Source organism: Garra rufa, chromosome 9, assembly GCF_049309525.1.
Source record: "Garra rufa chromosome 9, GarRuf1.0, whole genome shotgun sequence".
Taxonomy (NCBI): domain Eukaryota; kingdom Metazoa; phylum Chordata; class Actinopteri; order Cypriniformes; family Cyprinidae; genus Garra; species Garra rufa.
Genome location: NC_133369.1, coordinates 46,588,713 through 46,610,970, shown reverse-complemented (window position 1 = coordinate 46,610,970; position 22,258 = coordinate 46,588,713). Strand labels below are relative to the sequence as shown.

At 35.4% G+C, this 22,258-nt stretch overlaps 2 protein-coding genes across 3 annotated transcripts; one reads left to right on the top strand and one right to left on the bottom strand.

The window, feature by feature from the left end:
* Positions 1-2,161: 2,161 nt before the first annotated feature.
* mecr (mitochondrial trans-2-enoyl-CoA reductase) lies at positions 2,162-9,383 on the top strand. 2 transcript variants are annotated; one of them, XM_073846641.1, is made up of 10 exons: positions 2,162-2,442; positions 2,521-2,618; positions 3,721-3,852; positions 3,944-4,087; positions 4,163-4,265; positions 5,786-5,888; positions 5,977-6,050; positions 8,449-8,509; positions 8,639-8,711; positions 8,826-9,383. In XM_073846641.1, exons 1-10 carry the CDS (start codon positions 2,264-2,266, stop codon positions 8,987-8,989), a joined length of 1,131 nt encoding a protein of 376 aa, XP_073702742.1. In that variant the 5' UTR covers positions 2,162-2,263; the 3' UTR covers positions 8,990-9,383. The 2 variants fall into 2 exon arrangements, with proteins under 2 accessions (XP_073702742.1, XP_073702741.1); XM_073846640.1 differs by having other exon boundaries at positions 5,974-6,050.
* A 13-nt stretch (positions 9,384-9,396) lies between these two features.
* smpdl3b (sphingomyelin phosphodiesterase acid like 3B) lies at positions 9,397-21,764 on the bottom strand. Its single transcript, XM_073846637.1, has 8 exons — positions 21,598-21,764; positions 17,933-18,146; positions 14,876-14,973; positions 14,652-14,795; positions 14,031-14,200; positions 13,762-13,942; positions 11,102-11,235; positions 9,397-10,055 (listed from the first exon to the last, which is right to left on the bottom strand). The coding sequence occupies exons 1-8, from the start codon at positions 21,668-21,670 to the stop codon at positions 9,693-9,695; spliced, it is 1,377 nt and encodes a 458-aa protein (XP_073702738.1). The 5' UTR covers positions 21,671-21,764; the 3' UTR covers positions 9,397-9,692.
* Positions 21,765-22,258: the final 494 nt, after the last annotated feature.

The following is a 22,258-nucleotide window of genomic DNA, read 5'->3' as shown; positions in this document are numbered from 1 at the left end:
GGACCAAATGAATGTTAAAACCGCTCTTAAACCAGCGGCTCCTTTTACACGCGTCACCAGTGATCTGTGGTTATCTTAAAACAATAACACATTCTATTAGACATGAAAGTACATAATCAATCACACTTTTATCTCTAAACTTCAGTCTACAGTCAAATCTCGGCTTGATATTTGCTATCTTGTCTTAAATGCTGCTGATCCGTGTGTCTGCTAGCAATATATTTTGTTATTTGTCTTTGACAATTGGCCTCAGGGGTTTTCTTGGAGCGAGAAGTTATTCTTTCGAACAAATGTTGGCCATTCCTACGTCGATGGTGAAGACATTGGCTCCTTTCTCATGCCTGTATTGTTTGGAATGTATTTAACAGCCTTTTACTCCCATTTTACAGGAGGAGCTGAAAGACTTTAAGACATATTTAATATATATGCATATATATATATATATATATATATATATATACACACATACTGTTTATGTAAACCTATTATAAGCCTTTACGCATAGTATTTATTTAAAGCAAGGTGTTCTGCATCTTCTCCACAATGTAAAAGAGACTCAGGCTCCTACCTCAAGTATCTCAGAATTGTTTTCTAAAATACCTCATATGCCACGAATCAGCTAATATTGTGTGTTTGTGTTTTATTGCACTGATTTTGTTATATCGTGGAGTTTTGTGAATCTCTTTCTGTCTGTGCTGAAGTCTGCACTGCACTCTGCCTCATCTGACAGATTTATGTTTTATTATATGATTTCAGTTGCTAATTGACCCAAAATGCCTTTTACTTCATTGTTGAATCATGACTCTGATCTCAGGAAGTGCGTTAGATTACTCAAGGGTTGTGACATGAATTATATTATTTTGTTATAGATCCATATCATCATAATCATTTGACTTTTGGAGATTTGTGGATCAAACAGGAATGTCTATCCTGTCTAGAATGTAGTGGTTGCCTCTTACAGAAACTGGAACCTTTGCCGATATCTAATCCATTCCTTTATGCAATAATATTTAAGTTGCTGTTTTTGTTCTATTTAATAAAAGAAGGAATCATACAAAGTTTTGCACCATTTAGACGTGTTCATGCTGTTTTTGACTATCCTGTTGAACTTGGGAATCACTTTGAATGTAATGTGAAGTTTTCAATGGTTTTGTCATCTAATAAATTTAGTGGAATGTAAGAAAAAGACTGGCTGTAACTTATTCTCTTAATATATCACTGATTCTTGAGAAGTGGGACGAAACGGTGCAATGTTGAAAAAATAAAACCTTGTACTTAGACAAATGAAACTACATTTTTGTATCTTGCAATCTGTGATTCAGTTTTATTATTATTATTTATTTATTTACATTTTAATGAATGTCTGATGGTGTTGACAAAAAGTGGGCACACAACTTTAAAACCTTATGGACATGCATGTTTCATTGAAATATAATGAGATTGTTAAGTGTTGCTTTTGATAATTTTTCATCATTAAAACATTTTTATCCATTTTATAACATATAATTGAACCTTTCTCTGTGGACACATTGAGAAGACAATAAGTGTCTTAGATTTGATATAATAATGATACAATTAAATTGAATGGAATAATTGTGTTAAATACATTCTATTATTAATCCAACATTCACAATCGAAAATATTTTTATTTTTAAACCATGTAAAAGAATCAATTATATTATTTATGATTAAATTCCCAACCCAAAAACTGCCATGAAAATTAATAATATTATAAAGTTATAGAAATCTCGACATCAAACATAAGTAGTACAATATCTATAAAAAGCGACATTTATTCTGATTTTCCTCACGTATCAGACTTTCTCAGCGACTTCGTTTCTGAACTAGAAAAACATATAAATGCGAGTATATTGCCAACATGATGGTAACAAATTTACGTATCCTAACAGCAGAGCCACCTCATGAATATTAATTACGTAATGTTACGTTCCGCCCGGTAGGCTTACCTGATTGGCTAAAAGACATGCGTTGGTAAGTGGGCGCTGGTCAGGCTGACCAATGAACGAATTTTACGATACTTTAAAAAAAAAAGTTTAGTCTATGATTGGACAGTCCAGGAAGTGCGTGGTCTCAAAACCGTTGCTAATTAATATTCATTAACATCGTCTTCGCCTCTACTACAGGGTTTACGGTACCAACATGGCCACTTACTTGATAGTAAACATGGACTTATGCTCTGTTGTGCTTTTTTAAACGTTTCAAGACTATGACATTTTGATACTGGACATATCACAACGTTAAAATGAAACTATCGCGAGTCGCATCGTTTTTAATACGGGGACCTCACGTTTACCGGACATCAGGTCCCGTGTCACGCAGAAATGGAGCTGTCCTCCTTAAAACCAACTACTCTGTGTCTGCAGTCAAAGACAGCACTGCACTTTTGTACAGAAACCACGGCGAGCCCTCACAAGTTGTGCAGTAAGCATATCATAACCATAGATAATAACAGGTTGATAGTTTTAAAAAAGTAAACCTCGTTTTCTACATGATTGACAGGTTGGAGTCATTGGACCTGCCCCAAATGGGACCTGAAAGTGTCCTGGTGAAAATGCTGGCGGCTCCCATCAACCCCTCTGATTTAAATATGATTCAAGGCAAGAGCAAAGCATTTATTAAATTGAATAAATAATGCATTAGCTAAGCTTTGACCCTCGGTGGACAAATGCAAGTCACTGACAGTAAGCTATAGATATATTTAGTCATATTTCTTCACAAAATCAACTGAAAAATGTGAAATTATATATTTTTTAAAGAGCGTAAAGGGTGTTTTGACATTTATGCATTGTGATATTATTTTAATAACATTCTTATGGAGGGTTTGCATTTACGTCACGATTTGGTCAGTTACCAGGATGCACGATATGGCGATACTCAGATGTAAACAACAGCATGGATTGCATGGTTAATGTATACTGAATAAATCTTTCTGCTAATTTATGCTGTTTAAACTACACACACACACACAGATGTAGGAGAACACTGCAAAAAATGCTTTTCTCACTTAGATTTTTGTCTTGTTTCCAGGCCAAAATATCTAAATATCTAATTATAGGGCGCACTATTTTGACAAACTAAGGGTGATATGTGGTAAAGATGCGTACGGGCAGTATTAATTAATATTTTAGCCTAATATTTCACCTACCTGACCAAAAATGATAAGCACAAATGTGAATGTTGTCAAGATTTTTGCCCTGGACATCCTGGTCCAGTTTGGCCAATCACAAACGCCTTTTGTTCCTCAGACAGTTTTTTGCACTTCTTGATTTGTTATAACTTTTGGCAGTCTATAGTACTCCAGTTGTTTTTCCCAGTCCGACCAATTAGTACAGCCCAAAACATGACAATAATTTACCATTTTTGGCAGCAATATTTCATGGCATTGTTTACATTCCCTGTGGCCAATACGGCCAGTTGATAATGTGTAGTGAAAACACTCTATGTCTGGATGATGCATGTGTTGTTTTTATAATTCCCATCATTCTCAAAGGTGATTTTATTTATTTATTTAGTGCTGAATTGAAGGAAAAATCTAGATTGATGAATGCTGTTGTTTTTTAGTTCATTTCAGCATTTATAAATAATTGCAAAAAATGTATTTAATCTTTTAATTATATTACAATAATGAGAACGAAATGTTTGTGCATTGATTGATGAGAATTAAACTTTGAATTGAATGCAAATACCTTTCAAACACAGGCACATATGCCATCCTGCCTGAGCTTCCAGCAGTGGGGGGCAATGAAGGTGTGGGCCAGGTCATGGAGGTGGGTGACAAGGTGAAAACACTCAAGGTGGGCGATTGGGTGATTCCAAGAGATGCTGGCATAGGTGAGCATTCAGTTTACATTCATAAGCTTGGAATGTCAATGTGATCATCAGTAGTTTTTAATCTATAACACCCCTGCATTGATCTGCACAGGAACCTGGAGAACAGCAGCTGTTATTAAGGCTGATGATCTGGTGACTTTGCCTAAAGACATTCCTGTACTGTCCGCAGCCACTTTGGGAGTCAATCCCTGTACAGCTTTTAGGATGCTCACAGACTTTGAGGAGCTCAAACCAGGTTGGCAATACTTAACTTTATCCAAACCACTCATCATACAACAAAAGGCTTAATTTAGTTAACTCTGAATTTTAGGAGACACGGTCATCCAGAATTCAGCAAACAGCGGTGTCGGACAAGCTGTTATCCAGATTGCTGCTGCTAAGGGCATCCGAACCATCAATGTCGTCAGAGACAGGTATAGTTCACCCAAAAAACAACATTTGCTCACTTTTGGGCCATCTAAGATGCAGATGAGAAATGTAGCTTTGCATCACTTTGCAATGGGTGCCATCAGAATGAAAGCCCAAACAGCTGATAAAAACATCACAATAATCCACACCACTCCAGTCTATCAATTAATGTCTTGTGAAGTAAAAAGTTGTGTGTTTGTTAAACCATCGTATATACCAGTCTATAATAATGCATACTCTTGGATTTATTTAATGATTTCTAAGCAATTTATTCCATCTTGGCTTTAAAGTAATACCGTTTACAGTAATAATAGAGCGTAAGGATAGATTTTGAAAAGAAGCATCGTCACTGGATTACATGGAGATGTTCCCAATTCAAAGGCTCCTCAAATTTGGGTCTACAGTAGGGATGCACTAAATGTTCGGCAACCGAAATTATTTGGCCGAAAATAGCAATAAAAGCTTACAGTATACGTCGAGTATATTATATTGTGATGCGATCAAATAGAGCGCGCACTAATACAGCAAACATGTGGGCAGTGTGGAAGCATTTAAAACTGTCAGAAAAAGATGCAAAATTCATTACAAGCACTGACTGCACAAGACTGTATAGTATCGCATCACATGTCTTTGAAGAGAAAGGGCTGGTTGTTGCTGGTTACTATATGATGCCTGAAATTGCGAAATGGCCTTAAACCATTAGAAAATTAACTACACAATTGTATGTAGTGTATGTATTCTGACAGTTCTGCACAAGCTCCTTAGCCAGGGTTCAAAGTCCAAATGATGAAACAGCATAATGAGAATCATTCATAAATCTGCTGCTGTCAGCAAAAAGTAGTACTGAGGTCTTCTTTTGGGTTTCAGCAAGGCTGCTTTTATTTGTACATGAAAATAAGCATGCCTGATTCAAGTAGGGGTCTTAAAAATGGCCAAAGAATATTATTTTACTAATTTATTAGTTTTTAAGTTAAAATGTGGTTTGTTGTAGGCTATAATGTCTACTAGAATGTTGAAAATGTTCAGTGTTAAATTAACATTTTTAAATTGTTGTTTTGTAATTGATTTTTTTGTTTTTTGAAAAGCAAGACAAAACTGTAAAAAGCACCTTTTGGCTATTTCATTTCTGCAATGGTGAAAAAAATTGGCAAAATACATTACAGGAACTACACTAAAAAACATGTTCGGTAATCAGCCTTCAGCCTAGTGTTTAATTTTGTTCGGGTTCAGCCAAGAATTTTCATTTCGGTGCCTAGTCTACAGTGTTTCATGAAGGGAGTAGTCCTCCAGTCCACTGAAAACTCATAATCAAACTAGTCCATTTTCCACAATCCGGTAAATTCCAGAAATGCAAAAACAATTTATTTTTAATATCCTCTTCCACTTGGAAATTTATGAAGTAAAATGGGCTGTGAATACTGTTTAAGTATGCTGTAACAGCTGCAAAACAGCTTTTTGTATTTTTGTAGACTCCGTTGATTTAGTTTTTTTTTTCTTTCATAGAGCAGTTTGTTTGTCATTTTAGACCTGACCTGCAGCAGCTCTCTGACAGACTGACAGCACTGGGAGCCACACACGTCATCACAGAGGAGACACTAAGACGACCAGAAATGAAGGAGCTTTTCAAAGTCAGTGTTTCTGCTTGTCTCCATACAAATACATTCTTAGTTTAAAAGAGACTTTATTTTGATAGTGTTCAGTGTTTGCTTTTAGCAGTCGTGTCCTCGACCTAAACTGGCTCTGAATGGAGTTGGAGGAAAAAGTGCCACAGAGCTGTTACGTCATTTACAGTAAGTGGCTGCATTACCCAAACAGATAAATAAAAAATAAAAAAGTGAAATTAAAAAAAATCTTTTAATTTATATATTTTCTTTATAAATTAGAAAACTTAATGTAAAAAAAAAAAAGTATCCCACATTTCACAAAGTGCTTGAATTTATTTTGTGCAAGAAGAAAATCTGCGCAATTAATAGAAATGTGTACTTTGGATATTGTACAATTTGCATACACACAATACTTTTCAACTCTGACTTTGGACCAATTCAGTGGAATAGACCTTATATATATAATATTTATAAAGTGCTGTATTGTCCACCTACTACATTATTGCATTTGTTCCAGAAGAATTTTTCCATATATTTTTTCCATAGAGCATTCCAGTGCAGTGGATCCGAGAGGGCCCACTAGGGGGCCTCAGGGGGCAACAGGATACTAATATTATATTATATTATATTATATTACATAAAATGTACAGTCACAAAATTGATTTAATTTAATATAATAACAGTCCCTGTTATTGTAAAAATGAATACAAGCAGCTTTACAGCAGAAATACCAGAAGAAATATTTAATAGGAGACCCTTGAATATAGTGTTGGATGTAGAGATAGTATGAACATTTTATATCAATATTATAGGGAGCAATATTATTGTGGTTGTCAGGCTTATCATGGTATTGTTCAAATGTGCTGGAACTGTTCAAAAAGTAATAGTATACATTTTGAAATCATATCAAGTTTTATATTAAAAAAGCAACACTATGACCTACAAGTAATAAAAATACTATTTTGAGAAAAAATACCTTTTTTGTTGTTTTTTACAATTTTTTTATGACAATTTCCATTCTTTTAACAATTTTCCTGAACTCTTAACGCACCAATACAGCTACAACACAGAATTGACAAATCAGTTAATTTAATGCTCAAAATCACACTTTGCAACCTGATTTTCAAATGACAATAATACACTACCAACACAATACACTACCAAAACACTGCAAAAGTGTCTCAAAATCAAATTATTATTGCAAAACACTAAAACGTGTAGTATCATTAAAACATTTTCTGCATTTTGTGTCAAAGCAACAAGAAATGTCTTAAAGGAACACTCCACTTTTTTTGGAAATAGGCTCATTCTCCAGCTCCCCCCGAGTTAATAAGTTGAGTTTTACCGTTTTGAAATCCATTCAGCCGTTCTCCTGTTCTGGCGATATCACTTTTAGCATAGCTTAGCATAGATCATTGAATCCTATTAGACCAATAGCATCGTGTTCAAAAATGTCCAACGAGTTTCCATATTTGTCCTATTTAAAACTTGACTCTTCTGTAGTTATATCGTGTACTAAGACCGGTGGAAATGCAAAGCTGCGAGTTTCTAGGCTGATAATATTAGGAACTACACTCCCATTCCGGCGTAATAGTCAAGGAAGTTTGCTGCTGTAATATGGCCGAAGCAGGAGCAGTAATATCACGCAGCACATGTGCAGATGCTAAACTAGCTGGGAACTCATTTCTGATAATACTCCGCCTGCTTCGGCCATATTACGGCAGCAAACTTCCTTGACTATTACGCCGGAATGGAAGTGTAGTCCCTAATCTTATCAGCCTAGAAACTCGCAGCTTTGCATTTCCGCCGGTCTTAGTACACGATATAACTACAGAAGAGTCAAGTTTTAAATACAACAAATACCGAAACTCGTTGGTCATTTTTGAACGCGATGCTATTGGTCTAATAGGATTCAATGATCTATGCTAAGCTATGCTAAAAGTGATATCGCCAGAACAGGAGAACGGCTGAATGGATTTCAAAATGGTAAAACCCAATTTATTAACTCGGGGGGAATTGGAGAATGAGCCTATTTCCAAAAAAAGTGGAGTGTTCCTTTAATTGTATAGCCTATCTGAGTTAAGAGTTTAGGAAATGTGTTAAAATGTGTTTAATATGATCAAAATGATAAATTATCTCAGGTACTTTATCCACTGTAGAGACCTTATCATAGGAACTCTCTAGGCTCCAGATTCCACATTACTTTATTTTTAATCAATCAGTTAAAATTGGCAACACTGTTCATTCATTCCAGAAGGCAGCCAGACAGTTGTCTGCCATGCATTCACAGAAATCAAAATGTAAGTTGCGTGCTTGCCTGTGTAAAACTGTTGCAGTATTTAGCATGTGTTTTTCAAACATGGTAAACATGGTTTTAATGATATTTAAAATGGGAAACCTTGTTTTATCGTGAAAAATGGTAACCTAGTTGGAAGGAAGCCTTCGCATCAATCACTGTTTTAAAATATGAACCAAACTCAGCAGCGGAACAACATTACAAACTCTGATTTGATCGATTAGGACCCTTGCAAAGAACTGTTAATGAAGTCTGTAAATGAATGAATAATGTGTCTGTGTTCCTCAGAAGTGGAGGAAGTATAGTGACCTACGGTGGGATGGCCAAACAACCAGTCACTGTTCCAGTGGTGAGTTTGACTGTGTTTTCTTATCTCCACTTGATCAACCTTGATATTTTACTTTATATTATTATAGCAGAAGATTTATATAGTCGTGTGGTGTACTTTGGGAGCATAGAAGTCTGATGTGTTCTTTAGAGTGCACTGATCTTCAAAGATGTGAAAATACGAGGTTTTTGGGTGACCCGATGGAAGAGAGACAACAAGCGTGGTGAGTGTCTCTGGAAAAAGTAGACATTAATTCATTGAAGCTTTCAGAAATCGTGCTGTTGTTTTAGAATCAATAGAGTTTAATCCAAAATACTCACTGGCAACTTTGCGATAGATGAAGATGCCTTGCGTAACATGCTGGATGAACTCTGCATCCTCATTCGTGCCGGGAAGCTTTCGGCTCCAGCTTGCACCGAAGTAAGCCTTCAAGATTTCAGAAAGGCCCTGGAGAACGCCATGAAGCCGTATGTGTCCACCAAACAAGTTTTTGTCATGTGACCTCATTTGTGTTTGTTAAGACGTGCATAATCTTAACTCAAGCCCTAACAGACAAATTGAATGTGACATCAAAGTCCAGTAAGCTTTATCAGCTTCACTATGGGGTTTGTCTTTGTATTTATGAGCATCATAAGGATTATCAGTCCATTAGACATGAAAGCGGCCGCTTACAGATAAACAGATATGAGTTTGACTAGCTGCCAAGAATGACTAAGCATTTATTTTATCTCAAGCATCTAATTATTGTTGATTATCACACGGAGTCAAACATGTTCATGAAATTTAAAACCCTGTAATAGACTGAATAATGAGAAATGATGGCATGTTAAAAAGATAAACAATAATATAATAGTTTAATAATAATAAACACATTGTGGCTGTTAACGAATATAAAGGATTTGCTAAAATCGTTCTTTTGACTTTTATTGACCAAAAATGCATTTAACAGATGAAGGCAGTTTCACATACAATTTTATTGATGAAGTAACTAGCTATGACTATGACTAACTGTTTTAATCTTCTTTTATGCAAATCTTGGGATATTGCATTAAAACACTGTGCATTTAATTGTAAAATGTGCCTAAAAACATGCTCAGTTGAAGCTGATCTTTAAATTCGTTAAGAAAACAACAGAAAGCCATTTGCAAAATAAATTCCTGGTTCAGCTTGCAATATTATAAGAAAAAATGCTGCTGTACTGTGATCAGTTCAAACACAGCAGGCTCAGCATCAGTGACAGCAGCAGAGTAAACAGCACTGGAGCAATGGATGATCCTCCCTCCTTCACCACGCACTTCTCATAGGCCTCAAAGTCCACTTCCCTCATCGCGCAGACGTGATCGACACGGCAGTCAGCGTTGCACTCCGTCAGGTCATAATTCACAGAGTTGAACTCATAGTATTTCTGCAGATAACACTTGTTGCTGGATATCTGCTCCATCACGCGGTGCATAGAGGCGGGAGAGGCGTCTGCCACACGAAACGCTTCTGTCAGCCGGTACTCCTTCTCCCAGCGCTCATGTGCCTTATTTGAGTATGTCAGGTTCATATAGTAGGTAAACATGTCCTACAGGAGCACAAAGCAGCATGAAAAGAAATATGTGAATCAGGGCAATTATGCAGTATGCAACTTTTTTAAAACCTCAATTTGCAACAGTAAGCTTATAATCATTTCAGGGTTTTTTATTCCTGAGATCAAAGCTAAATTTTCAGTATCATTACTCACAGTCAAATCATTTTTATTTGCTATTCAAGAAACATTTATTCATGTATGTATTTATTATTACCATAATAAATAATTAAAACAGTTGAGTACATTTTTCTTCTGGATTCTTTGATAAATAGAAAGATCCAAAGATCAGCATTTATCTGAAATAAAAAGCTTTGGTTACATTATACACTATACCATCCAAAGCATGAAGCTAGTATAATTATAATTAAAATGTTATACAAATTAATAATTTTATTTAACAAGGATGCTTTAAATTGATCAAAAAGGATGATAAAGACATGTATAATGTTACAAAAGATTTCTATTTCAGATAAATGTTGTTCTTCTAAACTTTCCAATCATCAGAGAAACCTGAAAAACTTCTACTCAGTTGTTTTTAACATAATAATAATAATAATAATAATAATAATAATAATAAATAGTTTGAGCAGCAAATCAGAATATTGTAATGATTTTTTGATTAATCATTTGACTGGAGTAATGATGCTAAAAATTCAGCTTTGAAATCACAGGATTAAATTATATTTTAAAATAGAATCAAATAGAAAACAGCTATTTTAAATAGTAAGTTTTTGCCTCAGATGAACTAAATGAAAAAAAAGAGGCTTAAAAATGATCATTCTTCAAAAACTTTTGACGGGTAGCATAACTAAAACTAATACATAATAATTGTAAAATATGTATATGTATAGACATATTTAAAAAAAATCTAAACGAAATAAAATTACTAACTAAAATGAAAGTAAAAACAGAAAATAAAGTCTAATTCGAAACTTTAACAAGAACTATAGTAGGCCTCAGTAATATGAAAACAATGCTGGTGTAAATATGTATAAAGATTGCAATATAAATACACATTTCTTCACGTGGCTGGATCTTACCTTGATCAAAAGTGTTTTGGTGTCATACTCAAACATGCGAATTCCAGGATTATTTCCGCCATTTATGACACCAGGTAATGTTGTCATCCAGGGCGTCACTCCTGGAGTCAGGAACATCGTACTTATGGGAGATCCTGTAAAAGGGTATTAATGGCTTTCATTTTACTAACAGTTTGTGAAAGTCATCTTCACTCTCATAAAAAAGTCATTACTGAGGTGGAACCCTTTCAAAAGGTAGTAAGGTGCACCATTTAGTTCCACTGAAGTACTAATATGCACTTTTTAGGGATAAATATGGTACAAACGAGTAGGTGCACTCTCAGAAAAAGGTACAGAAAAAGGACCACCCCAGTGACAGCTTTTGTACCTTTTTCTGAGAGATACATTTGTGCCATTAGGTACTAATATGTAGTGTACTAAAACCCTAGTTAGCAATCACAGTGGTCAGACGTTTCTTGTAGTTGGCCACCAGGTTTGCACACATCTCAGGAGGGATTTTGACACACTCCACTTTGTAGATCCTCTCCAAGTCATTAAGGTTTTGAGGCTGATGTTTGGCAACTCGAACCTTCAGCTCCCTCCACAGATTTTCTATGTGATTAAGGTCTGGAGACTGGCTAGACCACTCCTGGACCTTAATGTGCTTCTTCTTGAGCCACTCATTTGTTGCCTTGGCCATGTGTTTTGGGTCATTGTCATGCTGGAATACCCATCCATGACTCATTTTTAATGCCCTGGCCCTGACAGTACATGGCCCCAATCCATTGTCCCTTTGATGTGGTGCAGTTGTCTTGTCCCCTTAGCAGAAAAACACCCCCAAAGCATGTTTCCATCTCCATGTTTGACGGTGGGGATGGTGTTCTTGGGGTCATAGACAGCATTCCTCCTCCTCCAAACACGACGAGCTGAGTTGATGCCAAAGAGCTCGATTTTAGTCTCATCTGACCACAACACTTTCACCCAGTTCTCCTCTGAATTATTAAGATGTTCATTGGCAAACTTCAGACGGCTGTACTTGTGCTTTCTTGAGCAGGGGGACCTTGCGGGCGCTGCAGGATTTCAGTCCTTCACGGCGTAGTGTGTTACCAATTGTTTTCTTGGTGACTATGGTCCCAGCTGCCTTGAGATCACTGACAATATCCTCCTGTGTAGTTCTGGGCTGATTCCTCTGAAATCATTGAAACTCCACGAGGTGAGATCTTGCATGGAGCCCCAGACAGAGGGAGATTGACAGTTATTTTTTGTTTCTTCCATTTGCGAATAATCGCACCAACTGTTGTCACCTTCTCACCAAGCTGCTTGGCGATGGTCTTGTAGCCCATTCCAGCCTTGCGTAGGTCTACAATCTTGTCCCTGACATCGATGGATGGCTCTTTGGTCTTGGCCATGGTGGAGAGTTTGGGATCTGATTGATTGATTACATCTGTGGACAGGTGTCTTTTATACAGGTAACAAGCTATTAGGAGCACTCCCTTTAAGACACTCTTTTAAAGGCAGTGCTCCTAATATCAGTTTGTTACCTGTATAAAAGACACCTGGGAGCCAGAAGTCTTGCTGATAGATTGGGGATCATATACTTATTTCACTCATTAAAATGCAAATCAATTGTGACCCTGGACCACAAAACCAGTCATAAGGTTAAATTTTACAAAACTGAGATGTATATAGAATATATAAGCTCAGTAAATAAGCTTTCTATTGATGTATGGTTTGTTAGGATAGGACAATATTTGGCCGAGATACATCTATTTGAAAATCTGGAATCTGAGGGTGCAAAAAAATCAAAATACTGAGAAAATCACCTTTAAAGTTGTCCAAATTAGGTTCTTAACAATGCATATTACTAATCAAAAATTACATTTTGATACCTTTACAGTAGGAATTTTACAAAAAATCTTCATGGAACATGATCTTTACTTAATTTCCTAATGATTTTTGGCATAAAAGAAAAATCAATAATTTTGACCCATGCAATGTATTTTTGGCTATTGCTACAAACATACCCCAGCGACTTAAGACTGGTTTTGTGGTCCAGGGTCACAATTTATAACTTTTTTAAAATGCGTGTTTTTGTTGTTATTCTGTTTCTCACTGTTCAGATAAACATACCATTAAAATTATAGACTGATTATTTCTTTGTCAGTGGGCAAACATACAAAAACAGCAGGGAATCAAATAATTTGTTCCCTCGCTGTAACTAAAAGGTACATTTCACACAGGACTTAACACTAAGACTAAATTAAAATGGCTGACAAATTTAACACTACTGTGATTGGCATTACAGGAACTCTTCTGCAGTGGTAAGTTATATCTCAACTCTCAGACGGGCAACAGTTCAGTAGCTTTAATAAACACAAATCTCACTGTGTCACTTTTTCCTGTGGAGTGCCTCAAGGATCTGTTCTAGGCCCACTTTTGCTTTTTATCTACTTGCCTCCTCTGGGTCAGATCGATCGTACTTGATTCTACATTATGTTTTGAACTCCATATCAACCAGCTTGTCAAGTCCTGTGTTTTCCATCTTCGCAATATTGCCCATATACAACCCTTACTAAATTTCAAGGATGGTAAAATTGTTATTCATGCTTTTATATCTTTGCATCTGGACATCTTGCTCTTACATTTAGCAAAAAATCAGCCCATATAACAACTGAACATACCTTTTGAGCTGTAGAACATGCGGAAGCTGTCAGTGTGATGATGACCAAAGAACTGGCCCTGTATAACAGCGCTGTGCTTCTGTATGAGATCTATATAGCGCTTATTAAACTCTTTTCTGAACCAGGTTTTATCTCGCTTCTTCTCAAAAAACCCTGGAGGGACGTGGCCAATAATGTAAACCTGTGTAAGACAGAACAAAAGCTCTTTATATGCAATAATGACACATATATACAACTGTAGGTTTAGCTTCCTTACTGTTACAACTAACCTTCTCATTGTTTTTGGCTGCGTCCTGAAGCACTTTATCGGCCCAGCTGAACTGGTCTGCAGGGTCTTTGATGTTTTCTGTGAGTTTGTTCTGATCGTAATAGAGGTTCGTATTTAGAACCACAACTCTTAAGCCAGTTTGATTCAGCAGCTTTTCTGTGTAATATCCACCTGTGAAATACATTAACAATGAAAGTTATATTAAGATTATTTAATAAGATTTGTTATAGCTACAGTTGAAGTCAAAAGTTTACATACACCTTGCAGAATCTGAAAAATGTTAACAAAAAACACCATCATTCAGGTAACAACACAGTATTAAGAATCAAGTGGATGTAAACTTTTGAACAGGGTTATTTTTATAAATTCAACTATTTTCTCTTGCGGATTATATGTAAATGTCTTTTATGTGAAATATCTTCTGTTAAATATCAGTACTAAATAAAACATAACATGCATTTTGTATTATCCCACATTTTGGTAAAATGGCATTTTGCAGATTCTGCAAGGTGTACTGTATATGATAAAATTAATATATTTTATAATATAGTATAATTCGTAATAGTTTTGTTCAGCCAAACTCTTCCTTATTGTCTTAGTGACGAGCTGCTGTAGTTTATACCTATTTTAAAGGTTTCTTTTGACGTAGCATGTAGCCAGTTGTGCCACAGGTTTGCAGTTTGCTCATAAATGTTGTTTTTTTCTGGAGGCATTTGGTTCTTTGGATGGTAGTCATGGTTTCCCATCGCAGAATACACCTTGGTGTCTAAAGAAATACAAATGCGCAATGAATTTTATGAATAAACAAAACAAACAAGCAGTTAGCAGGCCATATGAAACACATACTAGGAAAAGTGGTTTTTATGATGTGGGTGAGATTGCTGATTATACGCAGGACAGGTTCGACTCCCAGCTGCTCATCGGGGACATGAGGCGTATCATCTCTGTGAAAGAGAGTTTAATTATAAGAAAGATTTCAAAAGACCTATTTTTGTGTGCATACTATAGCACAGGTATATTTGTAGCAATAGACAAAAATACAATTGCATGGGTCAAAATTATCAATTTTTCTTTTATGCCAAAAATCATTAGGATATTAAGTAAAGATCATGTTCCATCAAGATATTTTGTACATTTCCTACCATTAATATAGTAAAACTTAATTTTGGATTAGTACTATGCATTGCTAAGAACTTTATCTGGACAACTTTAAAGGCAATTTTCTCAATATTTCGATTTTTTTTTGCACCCTCAGATTCCAGATTTTCGAATAGTTGTATCTCGGTCAAATATTGTCTTATCCTAACAAACTGGTTTTGTGGTCCAGGGTCACATATTTGCTTCCAGAAGTCTTAAATTTATTCAGGTGTGTCCAAACATTTGATTAGCAGTAAATAAAGCTACAGTGCACTGTAAAAAGTGTTCGCCAGATTCAAGTTAAATCAGCCTAAAACTACAAGTCTTTTTAACTTATTACAATAAAAATGAGTTGAATTAACTTGTGACTTAAGTTGATTTTACTTAAAATTTGTAAGTTTTTAAGTTAAAATTGGTGAAACATTTTTTACAGTGTGGTGACATATAGGCCAAAACCTAAAAGAAAGTTTGCATTTTAACACTTCTGTGGCTTTTTTTTCCACAATGGGTTTTTGTGTAAAGGGGCAGTAAGCAATTTTTGAAAAACGCTGTTGAAAAGTGGATCGTAGCGAAAACTAAAACACACTCACAGCCAATCAGCAGTAAGGGGCGTGTCCACTCATGATGGGGGAGGAGAGAGAGCTCAGTGCACAACACAGACACTAAAGGAGAAGTTCACTTCCAGAACAAAAAATTACAGATAATGTACCCCTTGTCATCCAAGATGTTCATGACTTTCTTTCTTCAGTTATTAAGAAATAGTTTTTTGAGGAAAACATTTGAGGATTTTTCTCCATATAGTGGACTTATATGTGACCCTGGACCACAAAACCAGTCTTAAGTCGCTGGGGTATGTTTGTAGCAATAGCCAAAAATACATTGCATGGGTCAAAATTATTGATTTTTCTTTTATGCCAAAAATCATTAGGAAATTAAGTAAAGATCATGTTCCATGAAGATTTTTTGTAAAATTCCTACTGTAAATGTATCAAAATGTAATTTTTGATTAGTAATATGCATGTTAAGAACCTAATTTGGACAACTTTAAAGGTGATTTTCTCAGGATTTTGATTTTTTTGCATCCTCAGATTTCAGATTTTCAAATAGATGTATCTCGACCAAATATCGTCATATCCTAACAAACCATACACCAATAGAAAGCTTATTTACTTAGCTTTCATATGATGTATAAATCTCAGTTTTGTAAAATTTAACCTTATGACTGGTTTTGTGGTCCAGGGTCACATATGGTGCCCCGAGTTTGAACTTCCAAAATTGAGTTTAAATGCAGCTTCAAACTATCCCAAATGTGGCTGTAAATGATCCCAGCAGAGGAAGAAGGGTCTTACCTAGCGAAATGATTGTTTACAGCCGCATTTGGAATCATTTGAAGCTGAATTTAGGAAGTTCAAACTCTGAGAACCATAGAAGTCCACTATATGGAGAAAAATCCTCAAAGGTTTTCCTCATAAAACATAATTTCTTTATGACTGAACAAAGACATGAACATCTTGGATGACAAGCGGGTGAGTACATTATCTGTACATTTTTGTTCTAAAAGTTAACTTTAACACAATGACTATAGAACGAGAGAGAAAATGTCAGAAAAAGGTTAGGGGACTTTAAAAAAACTTTAAAAAACTTTTAAAAAAGAAGGATTACAATCAGGCTAAGGACCAATGTTAACATTTTAGAGAAGCCTTGCAGCACTAGAGAGATCTTAAAGGGGTCATCGGATGGCCATTTTCCAAGTTCATATGATTCTTTAGGGTCTTAATGAAAAGTCTATAATATACTTTGGTTAAAAATTCTCAATAGTAGTGTAAAAAACACACTTTTAACTTCAAAATCTACTTATTTTATTGCATGGTCCCTTTAAATGCAAATGAGCTCTGCATTTAGCGGTGAAACTTGCCAACAAGCACATTAAGAAATGGCCATTTGCAAAAATGCATAAAAAATCCTTCTGCTGTGGGTGAAGCTGCATCAGGAATGATTCGCATGAACATACACGCACATGTAGATTAGGATCGGCGCTTTCCTTTTAAAAACTAAAGTAACGTTAATCCTCTGCATCTTCAGCGGTTGAAATGACAGGAGTAAATGACGACTGCTGTGTTCATTATTACATCCAACAACAGAACACCTCAGTCGCTCAATTAGAGTCTTCCTCTGCACCTGAGTCACATAATGGCGATCGAAGTCTGACTATTTTCAGACTATTTCAGGTAAAGCGCTCATGTCAATCAACTATCGTGGGAGCGGCCTCTTAGGAAGCTGAGAATGACCTGATTTTAAAAAGGGGGTATTAAGATTAAAAAAATACCACTGGGTGGATTTTCATCATTGTAGGGTGGTTGTGTACACAAACTGCCAACACACATTAATGTTCATACAACATGTAAAAGTTAGTTTTGCATCAGATGACCCCATTAAAGAGCAGACAGGCCTGAAAACAGACGTTTCTTTATTTCTTTGAAACCTGGCTAACGTTGGTTTTTGCTGCATTTTTATGCTGTTTTGTTGCTTAAATATACTCAGCTGTGATAAAGAGATATTAGTTGTGTAAAGGCCTTATATCTGAAACATCCAAAACCACTGCCCATTTTAAGTGTGTCCGAAAAGTATTTTTTTAATTTGTTTCTTCTTTTAGTGGTCCTATAACCCCTTAATTATGAACCAGGATGAATCAAACTTATGGGTTACCCAACAAAAAATATGTCACCATTGCAGTGCACTACTGCAAACACAAGAGTTGGCACAAACCCGGTCCAGATGATGAAGTCTGGGTGAGGCATGATGTCTCTCATGGCGTTCAGTGTTGAGTTTATCAGAGACCACGGAGAGTCACAGGAATAATCTCCAAATATGCCTGCATTCGGGGTCGGACGGTCTCCACTAGAAGCACATTTTGATGCTGAGGTACTCTCTACATTGTAAGAAGGATCCCAGTGGAGGTCTGAGATGTGCCAAAAATAACCTGTAGTGGATAACAGTTGTGATCAGTCTGGTAATATACAGAGCATGATAAAGCCTAGCTCAAGACTACTGGGCTGTTACGGACAGTGTTGCCAGATCAGGTTGACGATTTCCAGCCCAAAAGCTCACCAAAACCCGCCCACTTCAACAAAAACCAGCCCAAATTTTAACTGCCAAAATAATGAGAATTTTATTGCCATGTCAAGGTTGATAAGGACCATATTTATCTCTTTAAAAAAAGAATAATGACAAAATAAAATAAGGATAAATCAATTTCACAGGAATATGGATCAAAACAGTCCGAAAATATGCGTAAAATGTCCAGAAATCTTTTCAAAGTGGAAATTAACCGATGACTTTAACCCTTGGAAAAACGCATGCATCATTTTCAATGTCCACAGTAAAAAATATGCTAATTTCTGTGCAAAAAGTGCACAATAAAGTAATGAGAAACAAATGTAATGTAAAACCCCTTCACTCACAAGTCATCACATCTCACTAACGTAAAAGACGTAAATTGATTGACAGGTCTCTGTTAAACTAAACCAGTAAGGGTTACGTTAAGCAAAAATTAGTTGATGACTGCACTACACATTATATTACTATGATACTTTGAGCTCGAACGTACTAAAATAACATGACTAATGATAAAAACGAAGAAAAAAACAGTTGATTGGGCGGCTTTTAATTTTTTAAAGCAGCCCAAATTTTGTCTACCCGCCCAATGCGTTATTCTCCGGTCCAAGCCGATCAAAAGAAGCCCAATTAGGCGGAAACCCGCCCAATCTGGCAACACTGATTACGGATGTCATTTTAAATGTATAGTCCATTAAACACTGAGGATTTCACCATAATTACAAAAAAAAAAACAAAAAAAAACTCTACATTATTTATTAGAAATTGAAGCCTGGGTTTGGAAAAATGAATCTATAGGCCCTCCCATGGCACACCTCAAGGAGCTGGGCGGTTTTCAGAGGAAAGCGGTAAAGCTGAATCTGCCTTTTATGAATATGATAAAACTAAAGAATCTTTGAAGATATGAAGGGTGCAATACTACTATATAGGTACTCAAGGTTAACATGAGATCGGCAGAAACTGTGTGTTATGTCCCCTTTAATATCTGTTAAAGAACCCAGAAAAACTATTACACTATGAGTTCAACTGGAAACAGTTTACAGGTAAGCTGGCGTGATTAATGTGTGTTACTCAGCCAATAAACTAAACAGTTTAAGATTCACAGTTAGATGGAGATCAAAAAAGATTAAATGCTTCTGCTTTTGCACACCAGTTCCTCTGCAACTCTGCTCAGTTTGTACAAAAGTACCTGCTAAAATGCATAAATGTAAATTAGACAACTATTTTGGGTAACACTTTATTTCAATTTTAAGTACTTAGTAGTAGCCGGCGTTGTACAAAAAATGTACTTACCATTTAACTAAGTTATAAAGTAGCCTGTAATTACAGTTTGTAATCATGCAGATAATAGGCAGCTACTGTTACCAGTGTTGGAGGTAATGTATTACAAGTAATGCAAGTTACGTAATAATATTACTTTTTCCAAGTAACTATTAAAGTAATGCATTACTTTTTAATTGACAAGAAAATATCAGTTTTTTTTTTTAAATAAGTAACGCCAGTTACTTTTTCCCCCATTTATTGATTAAAAGCTCTCCTGTCCCCATGTTGAGAGAAATTGTAAGATGTTACTTTAGTTCTAGAATAAATGTGAACATGCATTAATTCATCTCACTCACTAAAAAACAGATACAGTATTCCTCAAAATGAATAAAACCGGTGAAATTCAACTCAAACCTGCAATAATTAAATATGTTAAATAATACAAATATCCTTTATGTATTTAATCCCATTTTATTAACCGATGTCTTTGCTGCCGACCTTGGATGATCCAATTCATCCATACTAATAAGCAAAAATTACTCAAAATAATCTAACATTTGCTTTCCTTTTTTTTATTGCTGAAGAGTTGACATTTTTTCTTCCGCGGTCTACTGTACAGACGTCAATTTACTTTTCTCTAAGCCTGAGACTTTTGGTGTGAAAAGGCTTTTCCATTTGCCAAAAATAAAACTTATATTAAAAACAAACAAGCAAGCCCTGCCCAGATTTAAAAAGTAACATAAAAGTAACATAATACATTACTTTTCCTAAAAAGTAACGTAACTAATTAGTAGCTTTTTTAAGGAGTAACTCAATATTGTAATGCAAGGTAACTTTCCCCAACACTGACTGTTACACAGCTACTGTACACTTAAATACAATCTTGATACACTTCATTTTAAGTATCTTATGCTTGTGTAATATTCAGTCATTTTAATTTAATTAGAAAGGTATTACATGTATTTAAGTTGTGTACTGGTGGGTTAAATCAAAGTAAGGTGCAGCTGGATAAAGTGTATAGATACACATGAAATACACTTAAGTACAATCTTGATGCACTTTAGTAGCTTATGTCTGTGTACTTACATTTATAATAGCAACGTTAATCTAAAACACATATGTAACAATCTTTTGGTTACATAAGTAGCTGTGTAACAGACTCGGTTACATATGTGACCCTGGAGCACAAAACCAGTCTTAAGTCGCTGGGGTTTATTTGTAGCAATAGCCAAAAATACTTTGTATGGGTCAAAATTATTGATTTTTATTTTATGCCAAAAATCATTAGGAAATTAAGTAAAGATCATGTTCCAAGAAGATTTTTTGTAAAATTCCTACTATAAATATTTCAAAATTAAATTTTTGATTAGAAATATGCATTGTTAAGAACTTAATTTGGACAACTTTAAAGGTGATTTTCTCAGTATTTTGATTTTTTTGCGTCCTCAGATTCCAGATTTTCAAATAGATGTAACTCGGCCAAATATTGGCCCATCCTAACAAACCATATATCAATAGAAAGCTTATTTATTGAGCTTTCATATGATGTAAACATCTCTGTTTTGTCAAATTTAACCTTATGACTGGTTTTGTGGTCCTGGGTCACATATATGTAACAGTAGCTGCCTCTGTATTATGGACACCTTAAAATAAAGCGTTACCCAATTTTGCATACTACTACTGCTACTAATATGACATTTTATTTCATAAAATTAATAAAATCATTGTAATAAACGAAAATAAACAAAACAACAGCATTTGTTGACCATACAGTATGTCCACATCAGTGTGTAATTTTGCCATTTTGTACTGCAGACTAGCAGTTACATAACTTTACATAACTCTGCTGTTATTTTCACTTTTGTCTACCTTAATAACAGCTTTGGAAAGTCTTCAATATCAAAAACAACATACAATCATAAAGGTGATACACTGCTGAAAGGTTTTGCTCTTCAATAAACGTTTTATAAGATGTACACTATACAGTCATTTTCAAAATTAAATCTAAGCCAAAAGCACGCATTTCAGCATTTTCAAAGCAATTAAGGACATACCTTTCATCTCAGTACTACTTCTACCAGAGACGATGAAAACGCTAAGAAGAAGAATTTTCCAAACACATGCCATTGTGAGACTGAGCAAATGTGTGGGCGAGATCCAGAGGCTCTGATCTGTCTGCTGTTATCCTGCATCAAGATATTCACTCCACAACCGCCAATAAACTGACAGATAAGATAAGTCAGCTGGAGCAAATAAACAGTAAGGGCGGTAACATCAGCGCTTATTTAAACATAGTTCTCCAGCTGTCATGTTACCATGAATCGGTTCCACATTTGTAACAGTCCTTTCCTATGTAGTCAGCTTTCTATTTAAGTGCACTAGTATTTTGAAGGCGTGCCTGTAATGTTCATACAGTTGTGGCTCGGTATTATGAATGGAACTGAAGCCTAATGTGTGAAGCAGATTCTATACCGAATGATTAAGATAGATTTATAAACCAATTATTGCAACATTACCTTTTAAGAAACAAAAAATTAGTGTTAAATCTTTTTAGGAGTTTAGTTGCATATAAATGTTGTCATAAAAACTGCCTACTGCATATTTATCACGGGTGTAAAGTACTTGAGTTACTGGACTTCATACTGTGTAGTTTGTACTTTACTCCAGTACTGTTAAAAAAGAATAACTGTACTTTACTCTGTCAGATTTCCAAGA